The sequence below is a fragment of the Apodemus sylvaticus genome, chromosome 2, assembly GCF_947179515.1.
Source record: "Apodemus sylvaticus chromosome 2, mApoSyl1.1, whole genome shotgun sequence".
Classification (NCBI taxonomy): Eukaryota; Metazoa; Chordata; class Mammalia; order Rodentia; family Muridae; genus Apodemus; species Apodemus sylvaticus.
The window spans coordinates 65,640,651-65,662,781 of record NC_067473.1 but is presented as its reverse complement, the minus strand read 5'-3'; the positions used below and the strand labels follow the sequence as shown (position 1 = coordinate 65,662,781).

Sequence of the window (22,131 nt, the reverse complement as noted above, 5' to 3'; positions counted from 1 at the left end):
GGTCAGTATTCCAACACAGCAACGGAAAACAAATCAGGACAGAAACGAAGGTCCTAAAACACATAGCATCTCTTAAAATTCCCCTGTAGCATCTGCAGTATAAGATAGCCCAGTACATGCTGTGTTCTCTCTCTCTCTCTCTCTCTCTCTCTCTCTCTCTCTTGCTCTCGCTCTCTCTCTCTCACTCACTCGTTCTCACACTCTTGCTCTAGCTCTCTGTTCCTGTGTGTGTACATATGTGCTTTCTAGAGGGCAGTTTAGAATATATCTCCAAAGTGAACTTTGTTTTAAATACAACATAGCCCAGAACATAGAATCAAAGTATGAAAAGTATTGCACTTTAAAAACTCTTGCGTAATCCTTGGCAATTGGCAAAGAGACACCTTGGTGGTAGTGGTGTTCTTACATCAGTCAGGGGCAAAGCAGATATCTTTTGCTCATTCTAGCTTGATGCCTGGTTCGGTGGCTAAAGGTGTCTTATGCCTAGGGCTTACCAAAATCAAATCAAATCAAATCACATCAAATAACTCCAGCAGTGCAGCCCAGGAAGAGGTAAACAGAGACCTGAGGACTGCCATTCCACTCACAGACCTGCCCTCCAGTGCACAGCACAGGCAGGCTCTAGACACCCATTTGCTGCCTTGCCACGCAGCATGGACGGGGGAGGTCACCCAGAGGCCCACTAGCTTCATACCCAACCTGCAGCAGGAGCCACCACAATGTGCAAGTGTGTGGTCATCTGACGGGAGAGAAAGAGAAGCAGAGCAGCTGGAGCATTATGAAGAGCAATGGGAGAGCATTATGAAGACCTGTGCTTGGAGAGGAGTAGCCTGTTGTAAGTGGCCAGCCTTACCACCTGGGGCCATGGTGACGTCCCAGCCTAAGCTGCAACTATGAGCCATGTCTAGGTCCATGGCTATGCAGCTGCAGGGGTCAGTGTGCTTTGCTGGCCACGCCCCTCATTAGCTGAGGAGGTTTGGATAGCTGGCTCTATTTCTCACCACTCTCAGCACTCAGGAAAGTGAGCCCTGTGCCTCTGCCAGGCAGCACAGTGGAACTGGTCCTTATGGTGGGTGTATGGGTAAGCCAGCCCCAAGGCTATTAGTGTGGAGAAACTAACCCCACTCTCATCTACCACGAGGGGCAGGGTGGTGATACCAGTGCAGCCCCTCACCACCTGCAGTCATGAGTTCAGAAGAGCTATCCCTGCCGCTCACCAGTGCAGCACTCGGAAGAGCAGACTCTTCACCTCACCTTGCCTGGACAGCACAACAGAGTGAACTTTGAAGCTGGCAGTGCAGAGGAGCAGCCCTGTGGGTGGGAGCATGGGAGAGCTGTCCCTCTCACTTGTCTGTTGTGAGGTGATGTGGGTTGCAAAGGTGTCTCCCTATTCTAACCACTTGCTGCAGTCAAGAGAACTGACCCTGTGGTTCTGAGAACTGGTGCTCTGGCTGGCACTGAGCCTCTCCAGCTGCGGCACTCTGGAGAGAAAGCCCTGCACGTACTCTGAACAGAACAGGAGATCTGGCCCTGGTAGAAGGGGAACAAGAAAGCTGACTCAGAGGAAAAGAGCCTGGGAGAGCTGGCCCCACCACTCATCTGGCATGAGGTGGCGAGGGTGACAGGGTGATGCCCTCCTCCTTCTTCCCTTGCTCCCTACAGCAGGGAATAGGGTCATGAGAAGGGGAGAGCTAGCCCTGCCCCCTCACTGGCTGTAGCACTTGGGAGAGTGGACTCTGTGCCTCACCTGGCCAGCACAATGGGGCGGGTCCTGATGGTGAAGGTACAGGATAGCCAGCCAAAGGGTGTGAGAGCAGGAGGGTTGATCCTGCCTCCTGCAGATGGTGGCATTGCATGACCTACCCAGAACAGTGCTGGAGAGCTTGCCCTGATTCTGGAGATAAGGGATAGCCTACAGGCTGACAAGCTCAGCTGACCCCCAGGCCCAGTTCCCAAGCTCTGAGTTGGACCACCTCAAAATCTTTATCATCTGCAAATGGTTGAAACACATGAAAGGGCCAGTCCTGTTGATCCAGGGCAGCAACAGGATGATCCAAGGAGTCTTGGGAAGGATAAAATATGAATGGTGTCACAGAAACCAGAGACCTTGGTTCAGAGCAACAACTCATTGGAATGAATATTTGCAAGCAAAGAAGTCTGGGCAAAAGGATATACTGTGGGACTCACTGTGACCTAGTACAGCTTCCTCTATGAGATGTTTTTAATGCTTTGTTGTTGCACGCGCACAAGCATGTACACACGTGTGTTTGTGTGTGTGTGTGTGTGTGTGTGTGTGTGTGTGTGTGTGTGTGTGATTTTGCAGCAGAAGATGCAAGGGTGAAAGGGAGATATGAAGGGATGAGTAACGAGCAGTACTGTGGTTCATGACACGAAGCTCACAAGAAATCAATAAAGAGGTTTTTTTAAAAAAAACACTTGCGCATTAACGGGACACATTATTACGATAGTTTCTATGAGCCTCTTTCAGGAACACACAATTGAACTGTATTATATTCAATAGTGTAGCCGCCCACGGCCACATGTGAACCGGAATACCTGGAAGAGAATTCTGGGGGTAACGGGAAGGGGGCGAAAGAGAAATTGAATCGAGGCAACAGTTGCTGGTCAGGACTGACTTTAATATTATTTTGCCAAGATATATAGTCTTTAGGAAACAACCCTGCCCCCCAACATCAAAGGTCAGGCAGAGAACTCCTTGGCTCCATTTTCTCAGCGGGTCGCCTGCTTCCAGTCTGGTGGGTCTCTGCTGGCTTCCAGGTGAGACTGCCCTGAGGCAGTCTTGGAGATAACACCAGCGCAAGAGTGGGGGCTGCCAGCCAGCTCAATGCTGTGGGGGAAGGGACACAATAGTATTGCCATACTCCCCACAGGCAATGCATAGGAGTAGCAGACTGTGTCTCCAATAGCCCGGGAGTCGGCAGCAGGTCTGAACACAGTGCCTCTCAGTGGTGATAGACTTAACTATCCTTCAGCTCATTGTGTGGAAGGAAAATAAATGATTCCAGGCAATAGCCCTGTTGCCATGTTCTCACCATATTTCACTCATATTTTCTAAAGATCCATGTCATTGGTGATGTTTATAGTGGAATATTGAGAAGTTCCACACTAGTTCTTTTCTCTAGGCAGAAGCAACTGAGTGCTTAGTTTCAGAGTTAATAAGCACTATCTAAGCTGACTGGACCTTGGTGGGTTACCTAAACAGCAGGAGCAAAACAGAGTCACTATGTAAATGTCACATGCCTCCATTTTCATTGCAAAATTTTCCTGTTCACATGAATTGAAAAGCCATCAGATATTATTGGCGTGAACACTGGATTCTTAGAGAAGTTAATCCAAAAACAAAGAAATCAGTGTGACTGGTCATAGACAACAAGACAAAACAAAGACAATAATTCAGTTTAGCAGGTGTTTAACAAGTAAGAAACTGACAAATATACCTAAATAGTCAACCTTTTTGTCTTGGTTGGGGGAATACCTTGTAATGTTTTCCCACAGTACGCTTTGCCTAGAACATGATACACTCTTGGTAGTACCTAAACCATATGCGGTTTGGCTTTACATTGTTTATGAATTGTTTTCTATTCCAATAAGCTATTTTAAAATGTAACTTGAGCAAATGTATCATTGGACAGTTCTCATCCATGTTAGCTACTCTTCTCTTATTGCTGCGACAGAAACCCTGAGAAAGTAACTTAAGGAAAGAAAGGTTTATTTCGGTTCACAGTTAAAATCATTGCCTAACATCTAGAAAGAGGCAATAATATTTGGCTTCTGGTTGGTGTTTGAGCACATAAGATTCAGGGGACTCCTAAGATAGACTAAGTTGATTTTGCATTGTGTGATGAAAATAAGATTTTGTGAGTTAAGGATGGAACGTTATGGTTTAATGTGATGTGTTTGGGTATCGAAGTAATAATTTTTATTATTACTGGATTTAGAGCCATTGTGGACACATATACCTTGGATTGTCTATGAGGCAGTTTCCTGGATGGCTTGGTTAAGCTAAGATAACCCAGCCCTAACATGAGTGGCATCATGATGTGAACTGCGATCATTCGACTCCATAAAGATGAGACCGCTACCTGGGCATTAGCATTTACCAAAATCTTTCCTGCATTTATTTTTTCACACACAAGACAGATTATATTCAACAATCATGAGTGAAAATAAGCCTTTTATTTTTTAAGTTACCTTTGTCAAGTATTTGGCTAGAGCAACGAAAAAAGTAACTAGCACTCCATTCTATTTTGTGAAGTCTCACTTCGGCAAGGTCAAGGAATATGGGAGGGTTAGTTTAGTTGTCAACTGCTGTATAAGAGTGCCCTCCTAGATTATAGCAATACTTCCTGCGGGATGCTCCTTAAAAAAGAATGTAAATAACTTCAGAAGTTCTTGAAATGGACCAGACTCTTTAGCACCCTCCCTGCCAGAGTAAGCAAGAAAACCTGAGAGTCCTCTCAAATGGAAAACAGCTGAGTGACAAAGAAGATTCTCAGAAGAGAAAAGCGGCAAAGAAGACTCTTGAGAGCAGACTATCTGCCTGGAAGAAGCAGAAAGTAGCCAGGCTGCCTAAAAGAAGAATAGACCAGAGTCACTCAGAAAGGACCCTCTCCAATCTGTTTAGCTGCCTGCAGGTTGTGCAGTATGCTCCAGGTTTTCCAGGTGGGCTTTGTGATGAAGCTGTCTGAGTCTTTCCTGTAACTTCTTACCTATAGTCTGTAAATTACCCCACTAAAACTCACTGGTTCACCAATCTGGACTTTGGTGGTATCTGTGCTTCAGTCTCTCATGGAATCCCTAGCTGGAGTGAGTAGACATGTGTTGTCTATTTCCCCAGGAAACGTTTTGTCACACCACGTCAATTTACTACCCTCGAGAATCATTTGGGAAAGAGAACCTTTTGATGGAGGACCTAGAGCAGCCTGGCATGCTGACCTGGCTGGGAGCGGATCTTTTTACCTGATAAGAAACCACACCCTGAATGTGGAAGGCATCATTTCAAAGTCTCTCCCTCCTCTGCCCCTCCCATTTCTTCCCTCTCTCTCACTCTTGCTCTCTCTCACATACACCCAGATGTCTTGGCCAGAAGCTGCGGTTTGTACTCCAGTACACCTATTACAGTTTCTGTGTGGCGAGGAAGGAAACCTGTTGCCAAGGTTCTTGCTGGAGTGTCTTGTTCTTGCCCAGCGCTGTGTCCCTAGCACCACAGAGATATGAGCCTTGGTCATCAGGGTCTGCATTTAAAACTGTCAGAGATGAAAAAGTTAAGTTTGGATGACTGATGGGAAACTTGTCCTGGGTAAAATTTTGTTCGTATTTGATTGCAGAGTTCACGGTAGAAAGTGCTATCAGTTCAAATGATTTTTGAGAAGACTGATGATACCAAGCTACAGTAGTTGCCTGAACGCCCACAGTGTGACACTCCATCTTTATGGAAGTTCCACTGTTACAGATGGTCCTTCTGGGATATTGATAGACGAGCGCTCCAAGCCCAAAGCCTGCCAAAACAGAGGTCAGGATTAGCAAAGACCTCAGAAGCCCCAGATGCAGATTGAGCCTGAGTCAAAGATAACCCCAGAAAATTTAGGTTAATGTCATCTTTCTTTAAGCTCTTGGAAAAATCTTCATTGTACCTATGCAAGTATCTTCTGAGACACACCAGAATCACAGTCCTTCACTTTCTGTGGATTGTATCAATTATTACACCTTAGGTGCCCCAGACGTGCCTTCACATCTAATTAGCACAAATGATCCACAAAGAATCGTCACTGTTTCACTCAGGATAATGCGTACACTTACAGACATACAGCCTCATCCACAGGCACACTCACACTTACACAGACATACAGGCTCATCCACAGGCACACTCACACTTACACAGACATTCAGGCTCATCCACATGCACACTCACACAGACAAGCTCCAAGGTACAGCAGGGCTCATACCAGGCCCCAGAAGTAGTAGAAGCAGTAACATCTTCAGTGTTGACTTCACACAACCTTCTTTGGAAGAAAGGTCTGATCAAGTCCTTTCCCCAGCTCTAAGAGAAAGGGTGCTTGACAGCTTAATCCTGAGAACGCTTCAGTCTGCCCCCGGTGGTAGTCCTTGGCAGTGACACAGAATACATCAACCTTTCTAATGATTAAAGATTTATGCCTCAAGACGCCTCAGAAACTTTGTAATTTTATGAGGTCCCATTTGTCAATTCTTGCTCTTAGAGCATACGCTATTGGTGTTCTGTTCAGAAACTTTCTCCCTGTACCGATGTCCTCAAGGTTCTTCCCCAGTTTCTTTTCTATTAGCTTCAGAGTATCTGGCTTTATGTGGAGGTCCTTGATCCATTTGGAGTTGAGCTTAGTACAAGGAGACAAGGATGGATCAATTTGCATTCTTCTGCATGCTGACCTCCAGTTGACCCAGCACCATTTGTTGAAAAGGCTATCTTTTATCCATTGGATGTTTTCAGCCTCTATGTCGAGGATCAAGTGGCCATAGGTGTGTGGGTTCATTTCTGGATCTTCAATCCTGTTCCATTGATCCTCCTGCCTGTCACTACCATGCAGTTTTTAACACTATTGCTCTGTAGTATTGCTTGAGGTCAGGGATACTGATTCCCCCAGATTTTCTTTTGTTGCTGAGAATAGTTTTAGCTATCCTGGGTTTTTTGTTGTTCCAGATGAATTTGATAATTGCTCTTTCTAACTCTGTGAAGAATTGAGTTGGGATTTTGATGGGTATTGCATTGAATCTGTATAGTGCTTTAGGCAAAATGGCCATTTTAACTATATTGATTCTACCGATCCATGAGCATGGGAGGTTTTCCCATTTTTTGAGGTCTTCTTCCATTTCCTTCTTCAGAGTCTTGACGTTCTTGTCATACAGATCTTTCACATGTTTGGTAAGAGTCACCCCAAGATACTTTATACTGTTTGTGGCTATTGTGAAGGGGGTCATTTCCCTAATTTCTTTCTCAGCCTGCTTATCCTTTGAGTATAGGAAGGCCAGTGATTTGCTTGTGTTGATTTTATAACCTGCCACTTTGCTGAAGTTGTTTATCAGCTGTAGGAACTCTCCAGTGGAGTTTTTTGGGTCACTTAGGTAGACTATCATGTCGTCTGCAAATAATGATAGTTTGACTTCTTCCTTTCCAATTTGTATCCCTTTGACCTCCTTATGTTGTCGAATTGCCCGAGCTAGTACCTCAAGTACAATATTGAAAAGATAAGGAGAAAGGGGGCAGCCTTGTCTGGTCCCTGATTTCAGTGGGATTGCTTCAAGTTTCTCTCCATTTAGTTTGATGCTGGCTACCGGTTTGCTGTATATTGCTTTTACTATGTTTAGGTATGGGCCTTGAATTCCTGTTCTCTCCAAGACTTTAAGCATGAAAGGATGCTGAATTTTGTCAAATGCTTTTTCAGCAACCAATGAAATGACCATGTGGTTTTGTTCTTTGAGTTTGTTTATGTAGTGGATTGCATTGATGGATTTCCGTATATTAAACCAACCCTGCATTCCTGGGATAAAGCCTACTTGATCATGGTGGATGATCGTTTTGATGTGTTCTTGGATTCGGTTGGCAAGAATTTTATTGAGTATTTTTGCATCGATGTTCATAAGGGAAATTGGTCTGAAGTTCTCTTTCTTTGTTGGATCTTTGTGTGGCTTTGGTATCAGCGTAATTGTGGCTTCATAGAAGGAATTGGGTAGTATTCCTTCTGTTTCTATTTTGTGGAATAGTTTGAAGAGTATTGGTGTTAACTCTTCTTTGAAGGTCTGATAGAATTCTGCACTGAAGAGGGCTAATATCCAATATATATAAAGAACTCAAGAAGTTAGACTCCAGAAAACCGAACAACCCTATTAAAAAATGGGGTACAGAGTTAAACAAAGAATTCTCACCTGAAGAACTTCGGATGGAGGAGAACCATCTTAAAAAATGCTCAACTTCATTAGTCATTAGGGAAATGCAAATCAAAACAACCCTGAGATTTCATCTTACACCAGTCAGAATGGCTAAGATTAAAAATTCAGGAGACAGCAGATGTTGGAGAGGGTGTGGAGAAAAAGGAACACTCCTCCACTGCTGGTGGGGTTGCAAATTGGTACAACCACTCTGGAAATCAGTCTGGCGGTTCCTCCGAAAACTGGGCACCTCACTTCCAGAAGATCCTGCTATACCACTTCTGGGCATATACCCAGAGGATTCCCCACCATGTAATAAGGATACATGCTCTACTATGTTCATAGCAGCCCTATTTATAATTGCCAGATGCTGGAAAGAACCCAGGTATCCCTCAACAGAAGAGTGGATGCAAAAAATGTGGTATATCTACACAATGGAGTACTATTCAGCCATTAGAAACAATGAATTCATGAAATTCTTAGGCAAATGGATGGAGCTAGAGAACATCATACTAAGTGAGGTAACCCAGACTCAAAAGGTGACTCATGGTATGCACTCACTAATAAGTGGATATTAACCTAGAAACCTGGAATACCCAAAACATAATCCACACATCAAATGAGGAACAAGAAGAAAGGAGGAGTGGCCCCTGGTTCTGGAAAGACTCAGTGAAGCAGTATTCGACAAAACCAAAACGGGGAAGTGGGAAGGGGTGGGTGAGAGGACAGGGGAAGAGAAGGGGGCTTACGGGACTTTCAGGGAATGGGGGGGGGGGCTAGAAAAGGGGAAATCACTTGAAATGTAAATAAATTATATCGAATAAAAAAATTTAAAAAAAAAAAAGACGCCTCAGAACTTGACTTCTAAATCCAGAAAACACACTGATTGATGTCTACACCACTAAAGTGATTGTGTTTCTTTTTTTATTTAATATAATTTTCATTTACATTTTAAATGCTAAAACCTTTCCCAGTTTCTCCTCTCCCTGAAAACCCCCAAAACCTCCTCCTACCCCCTGCCTCCAAGTATATGCCCCTCCACCCGACCCACTCCCACCTCCTCTCCCCCTTGATTTCCCTTTGTTGGGACATCTATTGAGCCTTCACAGGACCAAGGACCCTCCTCCCCCTGATGCCCAACAAGGCATCCCTCTGCCACATTTTTGGCTGGAACCCTTGATGGATGGTTTAGTCCCTGGGAGTCCTGAGATATCTGGGTGGTTGACCTCGAATGTGTTTCTTAAATGGAAGTGATGTGTGCTTGAATGGTAAAAGCATTAGAATCAGTTCTTGGCTTCCATTGGCATATCCACAGAGTACACATACCAAAGGATCATAGTTAACCACTAGAAATGCAGGTTGACACTATCACACATGCCCACAATGCCCAGGCCAGTGCCAAGGCTGGAAGTTCAGGGTTTCTTCACAATATTGATGAGGACACTTCCTTACTTTCTAAATGCATCATCATTAAAGAATGACATTATAACATGATATTCTCTTAATATTGATGGACTTAATTATAATAATATTTATTTATAATCTACACCTTTATACAAACAGGGTACTGATAATAATTTATTTATAAATAGTATACTATAATGGAGGTCATACTAGTCACTAGCCAATCACTGGTTTATGGTGCTTAGTAAAGTTTGTTTTGTGTGGGTTGAGTTAATATTTTGTGGGTAATTTTTTTAATGAATAAGTATTGAAAAGATATAGAAATCACTATGAGCTGGAGGGTTTTCTGTTAGGGTGCTTTTCCTAAAGTACTCTACTTTCACCTACAAAACAATCTCCTGGCTATGCTTACATTTGAACATCTGTGTTTCTAGGGCGGAGTAACTAGGAAGGTGTACTTAAGAACTGATCTGTCAGATTTTTGTTTGTGTTTATAGAAAAGCTTTTATTATTATAAACATAATCAGTCCCACATTTGCATTAATATGGCTGTTGTGTGGCCTGCTGCAGTGGCCATATTCCTTTTCCTCTCTGATCTGGGCCTTGTCAGTGTGAGGCTACGACATAGAAACTACTGTCGTTTTCTGCAACAGACAAGGATGTCCTGTTTAAGATGCCTTCTGGGTAAAAGTTGCTGGAAGCCTTCAGAATCAGAAGAAAAAAAATCTTCCTCATTCTTTGGAATAAAAATAACCATCAAGAGCAGGAAATAGGTTTCTGGGAAGTTCTGTCTTGATACAGTTCTTGGTTGGAATTGTTTACAGGGGCATGGAGGGGTGTGCAAGGGAAAATGACTGCCATCGTTTTTACTGAATGTCACTGTTGGTCTGAAGTCATGACAAACAAGGTTCAAAGTGCAAGGCTGTAATTATAACTCAATTGTAAAACATTGGCCAAGTTCAATCTCCAGCAATGATAAAGACAAAAGTTATCAGTAAATTCCAAATTGCTCAAGGTTTTCCCTGTTCAATATCCAGCTCTTCATACTAATCTCCTCTCATGCTGGTCCATGAGAGATGCTTGCTAGCCCACATCCAGATGCTTTCCTGTGAACCTGTAGTGCAGCCAGAACTTATAGCCAGAGCCCTTACATATCCATGCACCTTAACCAGAATCAGATAGGAGGAGTTTCACGCAATGTTTGTTTTTGTTTTAAACTAATTTCACCTTCACTTGTATCAGGCCTGATTTATATAATCAATTATCTATTCCTGAATACTGGCAGTTTTTATCTTTTGGTTACATATGATTTAAGACTAGAATAACATCTGTGTCATCATTAATGCTGCCATACAATTCTGAATTAGCCACAGCCCAAGCCATGTATTTTGTCAACAATCAACATATTCTGTAGTTCCTAATTTTTCCTAGAATATGTCAGTGTCATTGTCTTTGCCTATGTCTTTTGGCATTTGAGAGACTCAATATCTTAATACCTGTGAGAATCACTGATGAGGAGCCAGAGTGGACGTCTGGATTAAAGAACAAATAGCAAAACCTCCCCGGCATTGTGTTCTGATATTCCCTGATGGGGCTCTGCATCTTTGCTTAGAATACCTTTGCCATTGGTATAAATGGCAAGCAGCAAAGCACTGTGTTTAAAAGGGAAGAAGCAAAGCATGATCAGCTTTCTGCCCTGAATTGGTTTATAAAGAAAAAAATCTATAAAGTGGAAATACTGACTATAGTATGGTTACCCAGGAAAGTGACTTTAAATTCTAGCAAAAAGATAATACGTTAAACCATTAAAGTCAAACAGACCTAAAATTATAATCATCCAGAGTATTAGGAACCAAAAAGGGAATAAAAGTGTTACTCTAAAGTTTATATACGCTCCAGGAGAAACATAAAAATAAGATTAATTTCAGGTTTTGTTACTGTGATAAAAATTTTATGGTTAACTATCAAAAAAATAGAACACAGCATGTATTTTTAGCATGGAACTATGAAATAAGATAAACTTACTCAAAAGAAGCCAGAAAATGAGGAGGGAAATGTGGGAAAATAAATATACAAAAGTGAAAATAAATCCTAGTATATTAGCCATTATGTATTATAGCATTCTAAAACATTTAAAAGCAATAGGATGAACATTCTAGTTGAATAAAACTTAAGACTAAAATGACATTACATATTCTCCTAAAGATTAAGAACAAACTAATCAAAGAAATATAAATGAAAACATCACTAGATGCTACCTTATTCTAATGGGAATTGCCAGGATCAAAAACTTTATGAAGTGCTGGAGAGATGATTTGCAGCTGTAAGCACTGACTATGCTTCCAAAGGACCCTTATTTGATCTTGGTACCTATATGGATCCTCACAGATCTCTATACCTCCCAACACATGGGACTCCACACCACCTTCTGACCTTCATAAGTTCTGCATGCAAATGGTGCATAGACATAAGATGCTGCCAAAACAATCATACACTTAAAATAATTTTTAAAATATTTATGATAAATTCTGAGATGAATGTGGATAAATCAAAACTTAATGCACTCTATTATTTGGAATCTAAGTTGATAGAACCATTACAGAAAAGTATGGAATTTCCTCAAAACCTGTAAAATAAAATTGCATATGATCCATCAATCCTTCAAAGGAAATGAAAAAAGTATGTCAGACACATATGTACTTACATACATTTACTGTGGTATCATTCACAAGCGCCTCCCAAGGGAAACAGTCTAAAATTATACAGTAATAATTATTCAAATGGGATATTATTATTCATCCATAAAATGTCATTCTGTCACTGCAACAGTACAGTAGAAATGGGTAGTTTTACTGTGATGGATAAGCCAAATATACAAAATGTAAATACTTTGTCACCTCACTCATACGTAGAATTAAATGGTTCACTACATAGGACCTTAGTAAAAAATACTAGTTACAACAGGCTGAGAAAAGAAGGTTTTATTTAGACAACGGTGAAAAGTTCTGGTGTCCTACTGACCATATAGTTTTAAAAGCTGCAAGAATAGGTTTTGAATGTTTTCACCATAAGCGATGATAAATGTTTAAGGATCTAGGCATATTTAATCTGATTAAAGCATCACTATCATATGTGTGTGTGTGTGTGTGTGTGTGTGTGTGTGTGTGTGTGTTGAAATACCACACAGAATCTCATTAAGCTGTATGGTTTTTATATGAAGCTCAAGAAGAAGGAAGACCAAAGTGTGGATATTTTGATCCTTCTTAGAAGGATTAAGTTGTACTTAATGTATTTTGCATTATAGAAAAAATATTAGCCTATTAAGGCCAAGAGTGGCATGCTATAGTTCAAATGTCAAATGTACCCTACAGTAGACTAGTGTGTTTAAACACTTGATTGCCTTGTGGTAGTTCTGTTTGGGAAGACTGTGAAACCTTTGGGAGTGTGGCCTAGCAAGGAGAAGTTAAACTGTTTGAGTAAGCATCAAAGACAATATGTTTGTAGTTCTTGCCTAAGCTCTCTATTTGCTGTTTGGTGCCATAAGAAATGGCGATACTAAAACCCCTACTTCCACAGACCAATATTCTCCATCTGTCAGACCTTCACCTAAACAGAACTGCACTGTGTGAAACTCTAAGTTGGCATCAAACTCTCTTCTTTAATTTTCTTCTTGGTAGCATGCTATTAGAGCAACAAGAATGGTAACTGTGGTGGTTACCGTTGAATGAAAATGGCCACCATAAGCTCATTTTAGGATGTGTGACCTTTTTAGAGTAGGTGTGGCTTTGTTGGAGGAAGTGTGTCTCTGGGACAGCTTTGATGGTTCAGATATTCAAGCCAGGACCAGTGTCACTCTCCCTTTCTGTTACCTGCTGATCTAGATGTAGAACTCTCAGTTACCTCTCCAGCACCATGTCTGCCTGCATGCTGCAATGCTTCCCACTATGATTATAATGGATTAAATCAGATCAATTAAATGCTTCCCTTTATAAAAGTTTTCATAGTCATCATGTCTTTTCATGGTAATACAAACCCTAAGACAGAAACATACCATATTCTTGAAAGTTTGGTCTTTGTGTGACTGCCTCAGTTATAGTTGGAAGGAAAATGCAAAGATAAATCCAGTATTGAAGAAGGAATTAAAAAATAATGTATAGGATCAAAGTTGTATACTCTGGAAAGGTATTCCAGAAAGGTTCTCAGATTAATATAGCTGGTATGGCTATCTTAGAAATTTCTGAATTAACTACTTCTGATATTAAAAAACACAGCAGAAACTTTGACCCAGAAAAGGGGAAATCATTTGAAATGTAAATACAAAATATATCAATAAAAAAGGCCCATTTCAATAAGCAATCACAGTTGTATGCTGTAGATAACAGAGGCTGTTACAAATTTTGAGAAAGAAAGCTATGTGATCCTATAAATATTTCAAACATAGTCCTAAAATTTAACTTTAGTTTCCTAATCCATTGAGAAGATGGTAACACGCAAAGGAAGGACGCTTCCATCAAGGTCATTCCCATAGTTTTGTCTACCACCTGTCTGCTCAGCAGTGACTCAGAAATTCCTCTCCAGTACAAATCTCTTCTATAAGTGCCAGACATAGATTTACATATTCCTCCTACACAGAAGCCAAACGAAAGCCCCACTTATATATGTATATATTGTTAAGTAACACACTTTATTCTTCCAAATCCCCTCCCCTTTCTTACAACATCTGGAGTAGTGTGGACCTGGCCACCTTCCTTCCCGATTTGATCTCATCACTGTTCTTTCATACATCCTATTGCCTCTTTCACTCTTGACTTGTTTTGTGCATAATTTCTTTTCTCTTAATCACAGAACTTAATTCTTCTGAGTCCCTTCTAGAAGTTACCAGACAAAACAAGCTGCAAGAATTCCTGAACTCCAATTACTTTAATTGAAGGACACACACAATAATATGACTCTGTATTTCTCTCTGCCTCTCCCCTCCCCCTCCCCCTCTCCTTCCCCCTCCCCCTCTCCCTCTCCCTCTCTCTTTCCCCCGAAGCTGGAGTTTTATTGGTTTTTCAAGGGAAGTGTTTTAGTCAGAATAATGACCAAGAAGCAAGTTGGGGAGAAAAGGCTTTATTCCACTTATTCTTCCACACAGCTGTTCATCACCAAAGGAAGTCAGGACTGGAACTCAAGCAGGTCAGGAAGCAGGAGCTGATACAGAAGCCATGGGGGAAATTTTACTTACTGGCTTGCTTCCCCTGGCTTGGTCACCCTGATCTCTTATAGAACCCAAGAATACTACCCAATATAGAACCCAAGAACCCAGGAATGCTACCACCTACAAGGGGCCCTCCCACCTTGATCACTAATTGAGAAAATGCCCCACAGCTGGATCTCATGGAGGCACTTCCCCAACTGAATCTCCTTTCTCTGTGATAACTCCAGCCTGTGTCAAGTAGACACACAAAACCAGCCAGTAAGGAAGCTATAATATTTTTCTTTCTAGTGTTTAGTAAAAAAACTTAAAGCTTCATAGCTTTATATAATAAAAGTTAAGCCCTGTCTTCTCTTTTCTCTTTCTGACTCCTTCTCTCATGTATATTTAATAGATATATATTTGTGTATTTTGAATATGTATGCAATTTTAAATGCTGCTTTAATGAATGGATTGAATTTTACCCCCATTGCACAAAAAGTCCAGAAGGCTGTAGCTACTTTGTTTCAAGTCCTGGCTGAAGTGAAAGGACAGAGGATAGGGGAGGACCTAAGAGCCACCTGGTGGGGTAAGCAGGATTTGGGCACATTTATGCATGGAGAGGGGGTAGGTGTGCTCCACTGTGCTATGCTGCTAGCACAGAGATAAAGAGCCATCTGGTTCTTCTGGGCAGATTTAACAGTGAGAGAAAAGGATGGCTTCTTCTCTCGAAAGGCACTATAGCCTTCAGATAGGTCGCCTTTTTGAAGATCATTTTCAGTTATTGAATAGTAGATCAGTCTCAGTCCTTTCCCTGAATCCTGTTGGTACCAGTACATGGAATCATGATTGAAATCCTGTTTACATTTCAAGGTCAATTCCTTCCGTTCCTGACCAATCAGGAATTTGGGTGTCTGAGTAATGCCACCATGTGTGGTTCCTAGGGGGGAAAAAAAGAGTGAGTCTGGAAATAGGCAGGGAGAGGCTTGGCATTGCTACCCAGGGCAGGGGATTTAAGATGTGCACTTCAGGACAGGAACCCAGGGAATCCAGACTCACCTACTGCAAGGAGACAAAGGGCTACCCAGCAGAGAACCTGCTTGCTCATAGTGCGGAGGAATTTTCTTTGACTCTGATCATTGGTTAGAAGGGAGACCTAGAGAGCTACTTTGCCAGTGGCTGTACCTGGCTAAGTATGAGGACTAGAATGGTAGGAAGATTTTTGAGACATTCAAAATGAGCTTCCTGGTGTGTCAGAAGGGGAGGAGCAAGCCACTGGCTCCAGGCGTCTGTACCAGTTCTGAAAGGAGGGGCTGTCCTTACTCAGTTCAGCCCTCTGGTTTGCATCTTTGAGATTATATTGTTTTGACTACCATAAAAGGATTATAGACCCTTGTCTATAAATGGGTATAGGCTTAACTTTCAATGCGTTCAGCTCTCCCAGAGTGTGTGCAGAGTATCTGTGGTGGAATTGTGGGACAGTGTGGCCCTGAGGTCAGCCCCATCTGACCACCCATGCTGTTCTGAACACATCTCATTTCCATGCTCCCTTCAGCCTCTTCCCTTTGCTTGGTTTTTACCTCTTTAAGCCCTTTCAGCCCCACATGCATTTTGTTGTCTTTCTTAAATGCTTTTTACAAAATTTTCATTTGTGTTGGTTCTTTCTTTCACATGAATTTATTTATTTTGATGTTTTTTCATTTATTTCTTGAGTCTTTTCAGGGAATCTCTTTTGTTTCTTTTGCTTCTGCTGCTTTTCTTCTTAATTTTTATTAATAGGCCCCTCTCCTGCCTAATTGTGTTGTTGAAACACTCTTTAAAAGTGTTCTTACCTAACTCTAATTTTTGTGTATGGAATTTTTTGTTTTTGTTTGTTTGTTTATTGTGAGTTCTCTTAATTTGTGTTTTGCGAAGTGTGATTTTTTTCCCCATTTTCCTCCTCCTTTCTTTTTTTCCCCTCTTTTCCTTAAATGGTTGTCAGAGGACACTCTAGCTTCCTTGGATGGAGGATTATATTATTATTATCCTTGTTGTTGCTATTATAATAATCATCATTATTTTAGATGCTTTAACTTTGAATATTAGTTAGAAGAGAGAGCTTGCCAAGGGGCCCCACCTGGCCAAATATGAGGGCCATAGCAGGAAGAATATTCTCAAGATTTTTAAAATGAGCTTTGAATACTTAGAAGCAATACTTTTGGAAAAGTGTCATTTTAAGTCACACGCCCTAGGCAGGCATGATGACTCAGCTAGTAAAAACACTGATCTGAGCAAGTTTGACTCCCTGAGTTCAAGCCTAGTTCCCAAGAGTGAACCAACACCCACAAGTGTCCTTTGATCTTCATGGGTGTGTCTACTTGGCATGTGTGCACAGACTTTCATACACATTCATTTATGTATATATATATATATATACATATGTATATATATGTATGTGTATGTATGTATATATATATGTATATAGATACTAATAATAACATCAAAATATAAAATAAATAAACCCCATGCCTTGTGCTGTGAAGAGATGACTTTTACCTCCCCTTTCACTACACCTGTTCCGCTTGGGTCATCAGGGGCTATGTTCTTCAAGTATTATCTTCAGCCTTCATGTCTCTTCTCCTTATGGAAGTTTTTCTGCTTATTCTTTATTTTCTTTCTCCTTTCTTTCCTTCTTTCTTCCTTTCCTTCTTTCTTTCCTTTTTTACTTCCTTCCTTCTTTCCTTCTTTCTTTCCTTCTTTCTTTATTTCTTCTTTCTTTCTTTCTTTCTGAAATGAGTGAGGCAAAACCAGAACTATCTGAATTTTTTTGAGAAAATCAAGATGCAGAGTGGCATCATGATATATCTGCCTGGCTGGAGATGCTGGACTTGTCACATGTCCAATAACCTGAAATGACTCTGTAATTGTCTGTCCTTTGAGTTTCACAAATTGTTTTATACAAGCAGATTGGGGGAAAGTCTCAGTATCCAATAATGGACAAATGAAACAAACAAACACACCAACAAAGAAACACGAATTCACTGAGATAGGAAAAAGTGAAGGTGCTACACTTCAACGAGCAAGATCTGTGAGCTGGAGCCTTCCCTTGTATTCTAGGATATATACAGTTCAACTACCAATATCTCTCAAATACTCCAGTTTTGTGGTTAATTTAATTTTGAGACAGGGTCTTATGTAGTCCAGATGGAAATTAAACTTATTATATGGCGAAGGATGACCTAGAACTTCTAACTCTTCTATTTCTACCTCTCAAGCACTGAGATTAATAGGCTCTGGTTATAGTTGCATGAGCCAGCACCAGGTTTACAGATCTGGGAATTCAGGCCAGGATTCCATATATGCTAGGTAAGCACTCTATCCACGAGCCACTTGTCTGCCCCATCTCTTAGACATTTTAATCTTGTAGCAGAAGTTATGTTTCCTGGCTTCTATCCAAGCCTCTGTGGGAACTACTTGAAGAACAAAGCAAGGATTGTGCAATGAAGGATGCCAGACAGCATGCTATAATCTAAAGCACACAGCTTTTGCTCAACATGCGTGGCTTTCAATCCTGTCCTTGTCATATGTTAGTCTCTGCTTTCCTTCCTTTCATTTACTCTTCTTTTAGAGAAAGAAAAACTAGCTGTTAGAAACAAATTTACTAGTGATGAAATTAATAATCTGTTTTCCTTTACTAACTCTCCTTTACATCATGTAAAATTATATGTACAAAATATGATATTTGACTTTATTACAGTGTGGAGAGAGGAGAGCTGTGTTGGTCAATGCATGTTTATCTTAACTATTACTATCATTTAAAAATGTCCTGCTTTATAAGTGGAGTTTTCCTCCCTAGGCATGGTGGACTGAGATGTTCTAGACCTTGTAATATTCCCCTACTTTCATCCACAACCTGCAAAGTGTGTTCAGGTCGGCGTGCTGTTAGCACGGATGTACTTCCCATACTGCTGTAAGGTGAGGAAACATTTAGAAGTAATGATGCAAGTGAGGAGCTGGCATGGAAGTCTATCACTGCATCTTCCAGTTCTGCTCGCCCCATCTTTAGGATGTTGGGTTCCTCTTTGGGAAATTTATCCAAGACCCATTTCTCCAACATTTCTGGCCTCTCTTATATTTTTTCTGAACAGAAGTCACAAATTTCACATCTTCCTCTAAGAGTTGTCTATACCACATAACATGACTGTGCCCTTTCACATCAAAGGGTTGCATCCTATTATCTCTTCCTCACAGTGTATTTTAGGTTCTTGATGATACCAGCATTCCTGAGACATTGGAAAAGAATAGAGTTCACAGGACAGAGCTGTAATGTGTGTCTACTCATGAAGAAGAAAACTAATTGACCTCTAATGTGAGGTTAAAAAAAAAAACCTTTGAGTCCCTTATATCTCCCTCAATACTCACATGAACTTTGCTTTTTATTCCACAGTGAAATTAGTATAGGCCAGAAAATCACTGGATACCTTATAGGTCCAGGATATACTTTTTGAGACAATATATGAACCGTGCTACAGAACCCAGAGATGTTGATTCTCTGGTTCAGAATTTATCTACTCCAAGAAGTCAAATGGTAACAGGAGAGGAGTCTAGTGTCACTGCAGACCTAGACATGACAGGGAGCTGTACACAAAGACTGGCCAGGCATTTTCAGCCACAGGTCAGGGAGCTAGACATCATAGCTGCGTCCTGAGAGGTGAGTTTGCTGCGAGGTGTCTATTGCTCTGGGAATAGTGTTCTAGAACTAATCTCGTATTTCCATTTAAATGATGAATATTTTATTCTTAACTACGTACAATGTGGCCCAGAATATTTATGGTGGAGGGAGAGTTCAGGATGCTTTCATTTTTAGGTCATTGTTATTAAACATTGAAATGTTTAAACGTGCTTTTGGTTAAATTTGTTTCATCATCTCAAGGCATGTTTCCATTTTCTCGCTGGTGTGAGACAGATGTTTGCCAGAGGTCACATCCAGATGCACATGTTAAAAGACAGGGAAGTGCAAACAAACATCACTGGGGTTGAAAATGGTTTCACTCTCTCCTCCCCTCCCACCTCAGCTCAGTAATGGCTACAATAGTTTTGAAGGAAATTTATTCTATAGTTTGTTATTCACATATATTTTAGATTATTCTCGGTAATTATGAATACATGCCTAGGTTTGAGAGACCTTTCTTCTATAAACAAAAGTAACTCAAATATTTACTTTATTTTCCAGGTACTGTAAAAAGATTTTTTTTAAGTCACCATTTCACCTGGATGGAATCCCTAAGCCTTGGATTCACTGACATCATGAACATCATCTTTGTTCTTGGAATTTATCTCATCCAACATTCAAATTCTAACCCTCCATCTCTGATGGAAATCGCAGATCTTCTCTTCATCCTAGGCATGAAAAATAGTGAGATTTTTTTCTTCTGGTGGCAAAATTTTTGAAGTATAGAGCCCTCACCTAAAAACAATTAAAGGTGTCTCAGATGACTCACCATCAGAGAAATGTAAGTCAAACCTATTATGAGATATTACCTCATATCCATTAAGAAAACTATTATCAAACAAGACATAACAAGTGTTGCTTAGCAAAGGGGTGGGCAAGGAAAACCTTCTCTTCTGTCTGTGGAATGCAGACTGATGTAGCCACTTCCCAAACCTTATGGGTAGTCCCAAAGAAATTAAAAATGTGACTACCAGTAGACCTGATAGATACTCACCTAGACATGTACATGAAAAAATTAAGCTGAGTCTCTCATAAAAATACCTGAGCACTGTGCTTATCATGTAATTAATCACAATAGGTGAGATAGTAAATAATTTAAGTGTCTGTGGATATACAAATAGAAAAGGAACTGTGGTAAATATGTACAATAGCAGGTAGCTATTTGCCCTTAAAAGGACATCCTGAAATTTTCCACAAAACAATTTAACGTGGGGGGTATTATTCTAAGGGAGATTAGCCAGACATCTAAAGAATATACAGTGCATGATCTTACTTATATTTAGAAAGATAATGTCAATTTAAAATCAGTGTTTTTGAACAGTGGGAAAACATACTTCAAACCTTATAAAGTAGCAAGTTTCTATGATGAATGAGCCTAGAGTTCTTTGTACTGCATTTAATATCACAGGATAATATAAGATTCTTACTTAATAAACATTTAGTTGTCATTGTCACAAAAATAAAGTAACTATATAAGTGATAAGTAAGTAGTTTTACTTTTATTAACCAGTTCACTATCTCCATGCGTTCTCTTCAGTTTATATAATAACATTGGGTTTTTTTTGTTTTTTTCTTTTTTATTAGATATATTCTTTATTTACATTTCAAATGTTGTCCCCTTTCCTGGTTCTCCTCTCCTCTGAAAATCCCATAACCCATCTCCCCTTCCCCAATCACCCCCTCCCCTGCTTCCCTGCCCTGGTATTCCTCTACACTATGGCATCAAATCTTTCCAGGAACAAGGGCCATTCCTCCATTTGGTGTCTGACAAGGCCATCCTCTGCTGCCTATGTGTCTGGAGCCATGGGTAACTCCATGTGGACTCTTTGGTTGATGGTTTTGTCCCTGGGAGCTCTGGGAGTACTTGGTAACTCATATTGTTGTTCCTCCGGTGGCACTGCAAACCCCTTCAGTTCCTTGGGTTCTTTCTCTAGCTCCTCCATTGGAGACCCTGTGCTCAGTTCAAATAAAATTTTATTTAAATAAAGTTAAAATGAAAATGTAATGAAAAGAATAGATTGCTTTGTGAGTCTAATACTGCCATCTGCTGGGAGAGACAGATGTAAGGGAAGAAAGAAGGTTAATGTAGGCCTTTATGTCTCCTTATGTCTGATTGTGTGTGTGTTTGTGTGTGTGTGTGTGTGTGTGTGTGTGTGTGTGTGCACATGTTCTAGAAATTGTTGATGACCCTGACCATGGATAAAGAAAAACTTTGATCTTTAGAAAAGATGTATGGATTACTTTAGGGCCATTTTTATCTATAACTTTTGCTACTTCTAACATCAAATAAGTAATAAATTCTACTAATTCTATACCTAAAAAAAAACTATTTCTCCCTTGTAAATTCTCCTCAATAACTTTTTTAAAGATGTGATTATAGTTTTAATGTCACCTCTTTTTATTTTTTATTTGATATATTTTAATTTACATTTCAAATGATTTCTCCTTTTCTGGGTCCCCACTTCCCGAAAGTCACATAAGCCCCCTTCCCTCCCCCTGTTCTCCCATCCACGCCTTCCCACTTCCCTGTTCTGGTTTTGCCCTATACTGTTACACTGAGTCTTTCCAGAACAAGAGGCCACTCCTCCGTTCTTCTTGTACCTCATTTGATGTGTGGATTATGTTTGGGGTATTCCAATTTTCTAGGCTAATATCTACTTATTAGTGAGTGCATACCATGATTAATCTTTTGAAACTGGGTTACCTCACTTAGTATGATGTTCTCCAGCTCCATCCATTTGTCTAAAAATTTCATGAATTTATTGTTTCTAATGGCTGAATAGTACTCCATTGTGTATATATACCACATTTTTTGCATCCATTCTTCCGTTTAGGGATACCTGGGTTCTTTCCAGCTTCTGGCTATTATAAATAGGGCTGCTATGAACATAGTGGAGCATGTATCCTTATTACATGC

General features: G+C 40.5%; 1 non-coding gene and 1 gene segment (V, D, J or C); one reads left to right on the top strand and one right to left on the bottom strand.

Annotated features, from left to right (window-relative positions):
* Window positions 1–356: 356 nt before the first annotated feature.
* Window positions 357–496, top strand: LOC127679530 (small nucleolar RNA SNORA48). The gene has a single exon (XR_007976830.1). It is a non-coding gene; the product is annotated as a small nucleolar RNA SNORA48 (small nucleolar RNA).
* Window positions 497–15,030: 14,534 nt separating this feature from the next.
* On the bottom strand, window positions 15,031–15,722 carry LOC127677895 (T-cell receptor beta chain V region LB2-like). The segment is given in 2 exon segments: window positions 15,031–15,443; window positions 15,563–15,722. Coding segments are annotated over 2 exon segments (462 nt in total).
* Between the last annotated feature and the right edge of the window lie 6,409 nt (window positions 15,723–22,131).